The sequence below is a fragment of the Salvia miltiorrhiza genome, chromosome 6, assembly GCF_028751815.1.
Source record: "Salvia miltiorrhiza cultivar Shanhuang (shh) chromosome 6, IMPLAD_Smil_shh, whole genome shotgun sequence".
In the NCBI taxonomy this organism is placed as follows: domain Eukaryota; kingdom Viridiplantae; phylum Streptophyta; class Magnoliopsida; order Lamiales; family Lamiaceae; genus Salvia; species Salvia miltiorrhiza.
In genome coordinates this window covers 12017834-12030810 of record NC_080392.1, presented here as the reverse complement: position 1 = coordinate 12030810, position 12977 = coordinate 12017834, and the positions used below count along the sequence as shown (strand labels likewise).

General features: G+C 34.5%; 1 protein-coding gene across 2 annotated transcripts; it reads left to right on the top strand.

Moving 5' to 3' along the window:
• Window positions 1-5957: 5957 nt before the first annotated feature.
• Window positions 5958-10281, top strand: LOC130988701 (transcription factor TCP13-like). 2 transcript variants are annotated; one of them, XM_057912620.1, is made up of 3 exons: window positions 5958-6193; window positions 6282-7158; window positions 9656-10281. In XM_057912620.1, exons 1-2 carry the CDS (start codon window positions 6038-6040, stop codon window positions 7107-7109), a joined length of 984 nt encoding a protein of 327 aa, XP_057768603.1. In that variant the 5' UTR covers window positions 5958-6037; the 3' UTR covers window positions 7110-7158; window positions 9656-10281. The 2 variants fall into 2 exon arrangements, with proteins under 2 accessions (XP_057768603.1, XP_057768605.1); XM_057912622.1 differs by lacking the exon at window positions 9656-10281 and having other exon boundaries at window positions 5962-6163; window positions 6282-7273.
• The last annotated feature ends 2696 nt before the right edge of the window (window positions 10282-12977 follow it).

Sequence of the window (12977 nt, the reverse complement as noted above, 5' to 3'; positions counted from 1 at the left end):
GGCTTTTTCTTGAAATTCTTTTTGCTCGGAAGACACACTTCCTTTTCAATTATGCGACCACTACTTCCTACTTCGCCTTTTTTCTTGGTTGCGTAATTAAGCTACAATTTTACTCGAATTGCTTGAGGGCTGATCTGTTTTTTCCGGTAATTATTGTTTTCTTCAGTTGTTGATTAAACTTATAATAGCAAAATCTTTGGATTCTTTTTGCTTTGCACATCTGCAATATGGTTGCTTATTGTTTTATTCTTTGTTTTGCCTAACTACTTTGACTATAGCATGCGTACACAATACACCAATGATAATGAAAACTCTGAAATTTTCCTTGTTTTCATCTAATTGTTCGATGAAGATGGAGTCCCTCTTGGCAATATTGTCATGATTTTGGAATTAATGAAAATGCATTATGTAAATTATGTTAGTGGCTACTTATTAAGATTTTGACTTAAAACTTATATAAAAGGATACCTTGACTAATTTATTTGCTGCTTTGTTCTACTGTTAGTGTTACATATCACACAAGTAGATTATTGAATACATAAGTCTAGAAGGAAACATAAGTGAAGAAGCTACTACTTTGCTATGAGCATGGTTTATATAGTCAAACAAGAAAAGTAAATGTTAGTGGCTTTCCACTCCGGTAACTTTAGACTAGTGATCAGTTTTGAAAAATTGTTTATATGTTGTTTTTGAAAATGAATGTTTGGGAATTTGGAACAATTTATTCTTAAGAGAAGCATACATTAGTTATCTAACATTCAAGCATCCATTAGTTATCTAGTACATCTGTTATGCCAATATTATTAATTCCCTACCAAATGTCACCCCAGTTGCCTTCTATGTTTTTATAGTCTTTGTTTTATTCTTTTTCGTATTCACCTGTTTTGATGTTTTGTATAATCTTTTGTAGATGAAAGGATAAATTGTCTCTAAATCATTCCCTTATTTATTTATAAAATTGATATTTTACCGACTCATTAAACTGCTTTATGGTTAAAATAATGCATTCGAAATGAATATATTACCGAAGTGCTTCTTGTTATGTGTATTACATAATATGATATTCAAGATTTCTGTTTTTCATTCTTCACTTGGACCTTTGTGCCTTTATTGTAAGAAGTTTATTGTTGATTGAATCGAAATCAAGGATAATTTTTTAGAAAAGTGTTGCTTGGACAGGTGCAAGGGAAAAGGAGTAAATGCTTTATAGCTTCTTGTAGTAATACCTTGTGTGATCCATGAGGTTTGTCAAATAATCCATAAAATTTATATCTCTCTATTGTAATATCTAAATAATGCATATAACTCTTTAAACTACTTTGCTTTGTAGATTGACAAGTGAAAGGACAATATTGGTTATGAAGACCTTTGTTACTTTTGGATATGATGTTCCAACGGCTACTATTTTGAACTTTTTTTGTTTGTATTAGTTTAGGGTGGATTTAAACATTAATCCAAACTTGTTAATGTTGGATAATTAATTATGGATATGTTATTGAGGATTTAAATTATGTGTTGAATGTTACAATTTACTGTATTTCAAAATTTAAAACAGGAAATTCAAAAAAAAATATATATATTTCAAAAATAATAGATGACGGTGAAAAACTATCATCTAAAACAACAAAACGTCATCTATTGTATGGATACATGACGGTTAAAACGCGTCATGTGTAGTTGTTATAGATGACAATTATAAAGCGTCATCTATTAAAACAACAAGCGTCATGTATTTATCATAAATATGACACTTTTGTCATTTGTACGTTCATAGATGACGCTTCTTAAGTGTCATCTATACTATAAAAGCGTCATCTATGAGCGCATAGATGACGCTTCTTAAGTGTCATCTTATTGAGAGGGTATAGATGACATGTCTATTCTTGACACTTGTGGATGTACATAGATGACGCTTTTTAGACGTCATCTATGAGCATTTTTCTAGTAGTGCTTCAAAATCAAAACATGACTATATAACTATATAATGGCAATGTGTTTCTTCTATTTATATACGAATGGCATTCCTCCCGTCCCTTTGAAAAGTAGATTGTAATAGCATGATGATATAGAAATGCAGAAGAAGAATATGTAAAAAGTGGACAATGTTGTCAACTATAGATAAATGTTTGGTAATATATTAGTTGGAGAAATATTTCGTACGTAGTACCACATTAATTAGATATAGTGACAACTCAAACGTGACCTCGCTAATATATATAATTATATATATATAGGGGTTGGCTCACAAAAAAAAACCAATAAATAAAATATATAAGAAACTATTTTTAGCCTTTCGACCATCAAGATCTACGCGGGATGCATCATCTTGTTGGATGAATGCATAATTTGGATCTATATACTATTTAAGGAACGCGTTCTACCATATCTCGACCTTATCCTTTTATATATATGGAGTGGTTATGTTGTAAACCATTCTTTAATCTTTGGACAATCACTATGTAAATATCCGAATTTTAATTTTTGCTATCTATGAGATTTGAACTCAGTACTTAAAATTCATCCAACAAAGTGATAAATCAACCGTAAATTTTTTAGGGTAAATTTGGTCTAAAACCATAATGAATTTCTAATTAAATTTTGGTTTTTCCCACAATCTTTCATTCTTGTTTCAAAATACATAATAAATCATTTTTTTTTGGAATTTCCCATCGCGTGACTTTTCTGTGAACTTTTAAATGATGTGGCGCAGAACTTGGATGAGGTGGCCTATTTAACGGAAGAGACTAGAAACGACGTCGTTTTAGCACCTACTCATTTGAAATCTTGTGAAAATCTAAGTTTGGGGTTTGAAACTCAATTTTTTTTTTTTACAGATTTCTATCCCTACGCCATTGAAGGAGAAATTGCAACAATATATTTCATGGCTTCAACAAATTCATGATCGGAGAATTCAAATTCATGGAATGAGAATCCACATAAAATTTGTAAGCATGGGTATCGGGCTGATGTCAAAACGTCGAAGTCATTCGATAATCCATATCGATCGAATAAGAGCTGTAATTCCTAACTTTTCTTATTTGTAATTTTGATTTTCGATTTTCTTGTGATAGGAAGGTAATTGCAATTACTTTGAATGGCTTGACCCAGTTATCCCAGCATGTCCGAAGCGATTTTTTCAAAGAATCTGTCATCATGGAAAATTCCAAAAAAAAAAAATTATTATGTATTTTAAAACAAGAATGAAAGATTGTGGGAAAAACCAAAATTTGAAAATTTATTATGATTTTAGACCAAATTTACCCAATTTTTTTATGATCAAAGGACTGTCAATGATTTGTAACAAATAAACATCAATACCTTTCTAAACCAAAAAGCAAATTGAAACCCTAATTAAGCCACAAGAATTATTTCTAATATTATATTATTGCAGATAAACTTGTTAGTTGTTAAATTAATGTCAATTCGAAAAACAATAAGTTGCAGCCTAAATTAGCTATTTTTTTTTGAAGAACAAATTACTTAATTAGCTACTTCTATTAAAGAAGCAAAATAAAATTATTTCCATCCTCTTCCGGGGGAAACATTATGCTGCCTAAGCTTTAAATCAACATTATAGTAGCCTATAACATAGTCAATTATTTTTAATATATTTAATTCTGGGGTACTGCTCACATAATGGCTACCAGGATAAGGTGCAACATCAATAAAAGTCATGAGTTGCAGAATAGATGTCAAAATTGAATTATATGAAGCATTGAAACATAAATAAAGTTAGTCAAACACAATACTTTTCAAAGTATTTGATTTTTATTTTATTTTTCATTTAACTTAAACTTGCTAATTCAAAGTAAATTAATCTTAGAGATTATTCTGTCTTCTCTTATTTACCCAACTTTTTTGGTTCACAAAGAGGATTTTTCTTTCAAACCAAATCAGTACTCTTTCAAAATTTTGAACCTTGACCATTTTTTTATGAATTAATAAATTAATAATTTTAAAAATTATATGACAATAGACTTGAATCTGAAACCTTTGATCTCAAACATGAACTATATTATCTTATATATATTGTATATGTATATTAATTATTGTTATATATAGGGATGGTTATAATTGATTTTTTTTCTCTAGAAATTATGAATCACGTTTTTCTAAATATACATCAATATTTTTTTACACACAGTCATGCTTCTTTTACATGACCGAAATATAAATTTTATTAAAAAGAAATAAAGAACCTAGACCCAAGAGAGCACAGGTGCAACTGAGGGCCGGACCTCGTTAAAATCTCTTAAAAAAGAGGAAAAAAGTGTCCGTCTAGAAACAGCAAACAAACTGGCAGTGAGCGGGCCCCCTCAAAGGCTCCGGCCGAACCATCACCCCTAGGAGGCCCGGCTCACCCAACCAGAGACAAAGAAAAAGTGAAAAAAAACCTAGAAAGGGAGAGGACTCCAACAGCCCAACGGAAGAAACATGAGCGGAGCAGGAACAATCGCACATAGAGGTCCATGTGAAGGACCGTGCAGCAACCAGGACCTAGCATCCACCTGCAACAACAAAGCACCGAAGAGCAAGCCAGAAGAAAACACAGAAAAGCACAAACGTCAGTTTACAAGCAGTTGTCACAAAAGCTAGGGCGGGACACTACTCTCCATTCACAACACCAACCCATCCAGGTCTCACAAGATATGTACCAACCACTGGAGGTGCGCAAAGCTAAAGCTTTGAGGTACAACAACAAACTGATACAACGCAAACCGCTCAGACCCAATTCTCTGTTATGGGTGAGTTTCCTAATGCATTGGCTTTTACAATCAGTCTCAACCCATAAAGAAAAAGCATCGCCATAAAAGATTAACATCAACAAATAGGTCAACTTCACGGGATGAACACTTTCAGGGGAAATCCAAATGTCATGCTTCTTTATGCTTCTTTTACATGGCATATGCACAATAAATCGAAAGTGTAAGCTATATTTTACTATATATTTTGAGTTCAAAATTTCGAAAAGTCAGTTTTCATTCTTGGAGATGGGGCTTCAAGGCTTCTATATATAATGAGCATTACTAGTAATATTTAGTCCACGTCAGCATATTTTTTAGTATTATTAGTTTTTTATTCTTACACTTTGAAAGAATATTGTTGTTAGAATCATCAAATTCATAAATTTCAAAATTTAATAATCTCAATAACAATATCTTAAGTACTAGAATAAATATTATACATGTTGATGTGAACTAAATGTGAGCGACGGTTGGTACAAAATATATGGTAAGCTAGAATGGAATCGCCGGGGCCGCCCCTTTTTTATTGGCGGTAATCGCCGCCGGTAATTTCTTATTTTTTTGTAGTGTACATATCAGCAGAAATCTTGTGTCGCGAGGTATATAAGATTCAATCTAAGCTATTGATTTTTATATGATTTTATTTTTGTAATAAATAAAACTCGTTATCACATGATGCATTATCGTATATATATTTAAAAAAATGATTTTAATAATAGTTTTGTATGTATAGAATATTAATTAACAAGCGAAAACCTTAGAGAAATGAATGATCCAGATTGAGTAGTGAGATGCTTTGCACAGCCGATGGTCCAGATTATATATATGGGTCCAGATTGATGAGTTGAATTACTAATTTGCTCCAATCTACGAATAGAAATTAATGAAGTAATTTCGTATATTTGGTAGGTTATGAAACCCCCAATCCTGTATAATACAGTAGTAGTATTAATTACTCCGTAGCTAAACCAGGCATGCAAATGATGTGTCCTCTCTCTCTCTCTCTAGATTGGGACTGAAACTGAACATACGTTTTTCTTGGTGCCCTTCAAAACTCCGTCACGTACATTAATTAAACCCCGGCCTCATTTTCTTTAATTGCAAATCAATAATCTCCTGCACGCGTGCATCCACGTGCTACATATACAAAAGAAGCTTACATGAGAAATTTAAAGAGAGAGTATAGGAGTAGTAAATAAACCAGGAATTGTAATTGAGAATTTGATAAGATTTTGATTGTGCCCCAAATACACGTGGCTGCGTCTCCGCCTTTCTTTCTTTCTTTGTTTGTGATGGGGCTTGGTCGGCTCACCCATGTATCTACTTTTGTACTAATTAACACTCCTCTTGCATTGCATATAGTACTCTCATACTCTAAGCTTTTCCAATGTCAATTCCAGTCTGCTTTTCTCCAAACTGTAAGAAATCTCCTGTCTTCACATCTACATGTAATTCTTCCTCATCAAATCAAATACTGAAAATGAGCAACAAATGATTGGATACATATATAGATTCTAACTAATTAATTAACTACAGAAACAGGTATATATATACATATATGAGATCACAGCACACAATCCGAAGATGATTCCAAAGGAGCAGGCGAAGCAAGAGAGCTCATCAACAACATGGTCGAGATTGAAGGATCCTCGGATAGTCCGAGTGTCGCGAGCCATGGGCGGCAAGGACCGCCACAGCAAGGTCTGCACGGTCCGAGGCTTGAGGGACCGGCGCGTGCGGCTCTCCGTCCCCACCGCCATCCAGCTCTACGACCTCCAAGACAGATTAGGCCTCAACCAGCCCAGCAAAGTCGTCGATTGGCTGCTCGACGCCGCCAAGAACGAGATCGATGAGCTGCCCCCGCTGCAGATCCCTCAAGGCATCTGCTTCTCCCAAATGCTCAATCCCAACACTACTAACCAAAAACACCTGCTTTCTACTTCTACTTCTACACACAGAAGTGAAGAAGACGAAGACGAAGAGGAAAATCCTTCCTCATTTGCAAGCCTCATGAGCAGCAGCGCCTCCTATGGGAGATGGGATCCTTCCATTAGCCTCGGATTGGCTGCTACTGCTCATCATCAACACGGAGATTTCGTGTCTCACCAGCATCAGCATCAACATCAGCACCAGCACCAGCACCAGCACCAGCACCAGCACCAGCTGCTGGTGTATCAATCGGCGCAGCCTTATTTCGTGCCTCAGATCAATGCAGCCTTCGACACCAAGCACCACCCGAGCTTCCACGGCTCAGACTTGTCGAGTTCTTCTCATGTTAGACCCTTCGATTTCAACACGACTGCGGATCTTCTCACCTCGCAAAGCAGCGACGCGGACGACCAAAACAAGCCCAATTTAGTGTGATTTCATGGCTTTCATTCACGATTTCTGATTCCTATATCAGATATATCTGGTAAAGAATTTTGTGCCTACAAGTTTCATTTATTAACGAGGTCATATAATACTGTGATTGTTTTTTGGGGGATTTTTCTTGTACCATATATATTCTATATAGGTTTTTCTGGAAATTTTTCTTGAGTTATACACACTGCATTAATTCTTTTGTAGGCTTCCCATTCTTGAAATTTTGATTAATTTGTATGCAAACCTAGGCCTGAGTCCCTTCTCACTTTTCGTATTAGATGACAGGGATAACAAAACCCTAGAATGGTCCCGGTTAAATTATGTATAAAAATATATATATATGATTGTGATGAAATCGTGAAGAGTAAGCTGTAAAGAATAAAAGGGTTTGTTAAGAGATGAATAAGACATGGCAGCTTTGCACAAGATCCAACAAAGTAAATCCAGAGATTGATCTTGAAGGCCGGGGATGCTTCTTCCATGGTGGAATCAATGAGAAATGAAAAGGATTGTGGGTAGTGTGTGTGGTCCAAATTCAGAAAAAGAGAGAGAGATAGAAAGGACAGAGAGAGACAGGGTAAGGTAAGTATAGTTAGTAAATTAGGGTTTTGCTTTTTATTATTTTCAATATATGTGTGTGTGGGTGGGTTATTAATCATATGTAAGGACCACATGTACTAAAGTTCTCATAGGAGGGTCCCCATTGGGTAAGTGTTGTATTTATCGTCATCAACACATTAATTCATTGAGTTATTTCATTTTTTCTTTTTTTCCTCAACCAGAAGTACCGTATTTTACTCTTTTAATATTTCTTCAGGCTTACATAAATGTTAGGAAGGATTGATAAATAAGCGAGCAACTTATTGATTTAATGCGCATTAATTACTATACATATCAACCAGCAGGTCTATGTTTTCCTTATTTAATTAATATTTCTTCATTGGGCTTTTAGATAAATGTTAGGAAGGATATAGAAGCTAGCAACTCATGGATTCAGTGCGCATTAATTACAATATAGGGAAGGGCTAAAATAAGAGTATTTCTTAATATATAAAATAAGAATCATTTTTAGCCCTTAGATCATCAAGATCTACAGTTGATTCGTAATCCTGTTGGATGGATTTATGGTCCTGAGTTCGAATTTTAAAGATAGCAAAAATTTATTTTTCACAATTCATACGTGTTCTACATAAAATTCACACATTAAAAATTACTCTTATTTCTTATTTTAAGATGTGCTCTCATGGTAGCCCACCCCTATATATATATATATATATATATATATAGGATAGAGTTCTATGGAGACCATCAAAAATTTGAAGAACAAAGACCAAATCTTGTGCGTCGATCTTGGTATATTCAAGGGTGATGATTCATCTGGTGAAAATTTGATTCGTTAATTGTCATAGATATAGGCAATCAAATATTTTATTTATGGAATATTAATTTATGAAGAGTCTGTTACGTGAATAATGCATCCACATATTATGTTCATTGATATGTTCGTAGAAAATACTAATGAACATACTAATGTTCGTTGATATGTTCATAAAAAAATAAATGAACATACTAATTTTCGTTGATATGTTCGTAAAAAATAAATGAACATACTAATGTTCGTTGATATTTTCGTAGGAAAACAAATGAACATAATAAATTAATAATGTTCACATATTATGTTCATTGACGGATCAGGCCCCAGAACAGGAAGTTTCGAAATTTTCGGAATTTATTCAACGTGATCCCAGATTTTAGTGGATTTAATCAACCAATATGAGCAAGTAAAAGCACAACGTATGTGACTATCCAATGTGTTATTTTTGTTGGCTTTTGGAAACTCTTCAAAACCACCAATGATAAACATTCATTTTGCATTGTTTTTATTGGCAAATTATTGCTTGAAGTGTTAGGAATATGTTTAATTGTGATATCATTTGTTATGAGTTTCATATTCTTTTGTGATATTACGTTTAGGAGTAGTTTTGGTTGTTTGGTACAAATTTGAGTGTTTTAGAAACATAACATCGATAATGAAATTTCGAAGTTCGAGTTTCAAGAGTTACGGGCTAGATAATCAAGGAAATGAGCTCGAAAAGGTCAAGATATACGTTAAAAGAAAGATGCATCGGGGATCGTGCCATAGGTCGTCGAGCCAAGAGGCGGACAAAGGGCGAGTCCGACGATCGTCATGGAGGTTGTCAATGTCTATATATCATTTTGGGCATCTAGGCGATCACTCAAACAAGAATTCGAGCTGTTGTTCAGCGACCTGTCCGGCGATTTGAGCCGAGGTCGCCGCCCTCCCACATTTTTTTCATTTTCGCGATTTCTTCTGTATTTTTGGATTTCTTGACTAAATTTTTCCCTGAGCCTATAAATAGGTGTCATTGTTGACCTATTTAGGGTTGACAAACATGGTTTTCGTACCTCACTTTCGCATGAATTATTGTCATTTTCCCCTATGATTTGATTATTAGTGTGTGTTTGTATCTCAACTTGAGCTTTGTTGAAATATGATGCTTGGTGCATCTTTGGAGTGATTTCAGGGAATATCAAATATCAATTGGAGAATTGTGGGGACATGAGATTGAAGTACACCTCGAGAGAAATCCGTGAGCGCAAACGGCGACGGAATTAGAGCTGGGACGAGGAAGAATAGAGCCGACAAAGCCGGCTACGCAGGACCCCACGGCCGCGGCAGCCGGCTGTAGCTAAGGAGCAGTGGACCACGAGCACACCCGTGGCCGCGGGTGGTGACCGTGGCTATGTCCGCCCGCGATACAGAACGTTCTGGATCAGCACCTACGGTTCGGGCCGCGGCCGCGGGCTTTCTCCCTTCCAGCCGCGTTCCCGGCCACGGTCACCACCGTGACTGTGGGAAAAAGGCGGGTTTCCTTCCATTGGTGGGCCCAGACGTGATTTTTAGACCTTAAACCCCTTTTCCCCCTCTTCCAACTACCAAAATTGAAGAGCATTGAAGATGAGAGAATGAAGAAAGCAACATTGAAATATGATTTGTCACTTTACTCTCTCTTTCATTTATGTAATCTAGGTACGTTGATGTTGAATATGTTAGGCTAAAATTCCCCTTTAATTTGGGGATTAGGCTATATGGATGATGTAATGAATTGATTATGTTGCTCAATATATGTCTTTGATTATTCCTTTGCCATTATCTTTTCAAGCCCTAGTATTAACTCTTGCATGAATTGTTGGCCACTCTTAATGCATTTCTTATTTGTAATTTGAATCGGGAGAGGATGATTACAATAGATTAGGTGCTTGAAACATATCGTCTCAATAGACTGGGAGGTTGAGAGTGGAGTAAGAGTTTATCGATCATTTGTGCTTTTTGAGAGTTATAGGGTAGAAGTTAACCGGGGACGGTAACTATATATGACCCGTAATCTACCGTTTTATTCACCCGGTAGGGGCTAGAACTAATTGGGAGATCACTCTAGATAATAGGTAATATCAAGATTAATATTGAGTTAACTTGAGGTCCATTGCTAATCCATTGATACCTAATCCCTAAATCATCTTAATCACTTTGTAAACCACTTGTTTGTTTTAATCTTGTTTGTCTTTGAATTTGTTAGTTAATCAATTAGATAATCAAACCAACCACTTTAGGGCCCGTTTGATAGGGCATATTAGGGCTGATAGCTTAGTTATCTTGTGTTTGATAGGCAACATATATAATATCCCAGGCTCGCACTAAAACTAAAGCCCGCAAAAAAACAACTGTTACATTTAGATTACAAATATCACCCCCAGCGTGACATAAGGAACCCCAGCTCCAATTGTAAAGTAGATTAAAACTGAAAAGACATTTTTACCCTTCCACTCTCCTTCATCTTCTCTCCCTCCCCTGCGCCCTCTCTCTCTTTCCTCAGTCGAACGGCCGACGGCGAAGAGTGGCCGCCGCCTCCGCCGCTCCTCCTACAACCAGCTGTGGTCATCACCACCACCGCCCTCATCTCTACCTGCCTCCACCTCTTCGCCAAAATCCCCAATTTTAGAAACCCTAGCTTCTCTCCACCACCGCCCTCATCTCTACCCGCCTCCCTGCTTCAGCCGATAGCCACGGTCAGCAGGACTATCGCCATCGCCGCCTCCTCTGTCGCCCTCTCACCTAACCCTTCTCTCTCGTTTAACCGGCAAGCAGCAACAGCTAATAGGCCACCGCCGCCGTCGATCCCTCTGTTCACGGCTCAGCAACCTCACAGCCTCAGCCCTATCGTCGATCGACTGCAACAGTAGCAACAACTTTCCAAAATTCACACGCACACATATGGTGAGGGATTTGAGTGTTATGCCAGTAGATTAGTAAAAAAATAGGTTCTTTCCTTGTTTGTTATCAAACTTGGAGAGGAAATGTGGTGCAAAATGGTGAGTTTGAAAAGAATAGATAAAATTCTTTGGAATTGCAGGAGATTGGAATTGCTTTGGAGAAGGAAATTGGAATTGCCGAATTCTTACAGATTTTTCCTTTTTTTTAATTCAAATTTAACAATTAATTTAATATAAGGTTAAAATAGTAATTTTCAACCTTTGATTATTTAATCTAAATTTTAATCTAAACTATCAAACAACTAATCATGTTATCTAGATTTTAATCTTGATCTATCAAACACTAAAATACATTACTAATCTCACCCAATCCATATTATTTTAACTAGATTTTATTTATCACTCTTTATCTCAACTAGCTATCAAACGGGCCCTTATAATTTAGTCTAAATAGTCATAGTACAATGAATTAGGATAATCACTTGAATTTGATCACTAATCCTCGTGGGATACGATCTTGCTTCCATATATTGCAACTACCCGTATACTTGCGGCGTAGTGAAAATAAATTGCGAACAAGGGTTCCCCTTTCATATTTTCTTATTCCTAATTAGCTATCATAAACTGCTATGGTGACAGTGTATGATTATTTATGTGATCTCTTATCAAGACTGGATTAAACTGGTAATTTGAATTAATAGGTTAATTGTGTAGATATAATTAATGAAATTACATTCCCCTGGTCACTGTGTTTCTCATTTGGTTACTTTGAATTTATTTGTTATGTGTTGAGTCTAGTTTTTATTCTCCACCATATTTCTATTGCTTGGATATTGCATTAGAATTTATTGGAATTATTTATAATGTTTTCTCTCATCAGTCCATGAGGATTATGATACTCGATTTACTGTTTATTTATACTTCAATATATTACACCGTGTTAATTGCAGTATTTTTGTTGCTATTAAAAGAGTGATCAACCAAGCATGTGACTATCTCGTGACCTATCTTTGTTGGCTCTTGGTGTTAATGATGCATGTGACTCTGTTAAATCTTAAGAGCAATAATAATAATAATAATAATAATAATAATAATAATAATAATAATAATAATAATAATAATAATAATAATAATAATAATAATAATAATAATAGTAATAATAATAATAATAATAGTAATAATAGTAATAATAGTAATAATAGTAATAATAGTAGTAATAATAATAATAATAGTAATAATAATAATAATAGTAGTAATAATAATAATAATAATAATAATAATAATAATAATAATAATAATAATAATAATAATAATAATAATAATAATAATAATAATAATAATAATAATAATAATAATAATAATAATAATAATAATAATAATAATAATAATAATAATAATAATAATAATAATAATAATAATAATAATAATAATAATAATAATAATAATAATAATTGACTATGCAACGCATAGATTATTTGAAAGGTAATGTATGTAAGCAAATTCAAGTATATTAGACAACAACTTAAATTCCATTAACTAGAATTACATTAAATGAAATTATAAAAATAAAATTAT

What these genes read in the sequence shown, in the direction of transcription:
- LOC130988701 (XM_057912620.1), top strand. Translation starts at nt 6,038, where the DNA reads ATGGGGCTTGGTCGGCTCACCCATGTATCTACTTTTGTACTAATTAAC. An exon ending in TCCTGTCTTCACATCTACAT is followed by an intron (nt 6,194 to 6,281) that starts GTAATTCTTCCT and finishes AATTAACTACAG; the next exon opens with AAACAGGTATATATATACAT.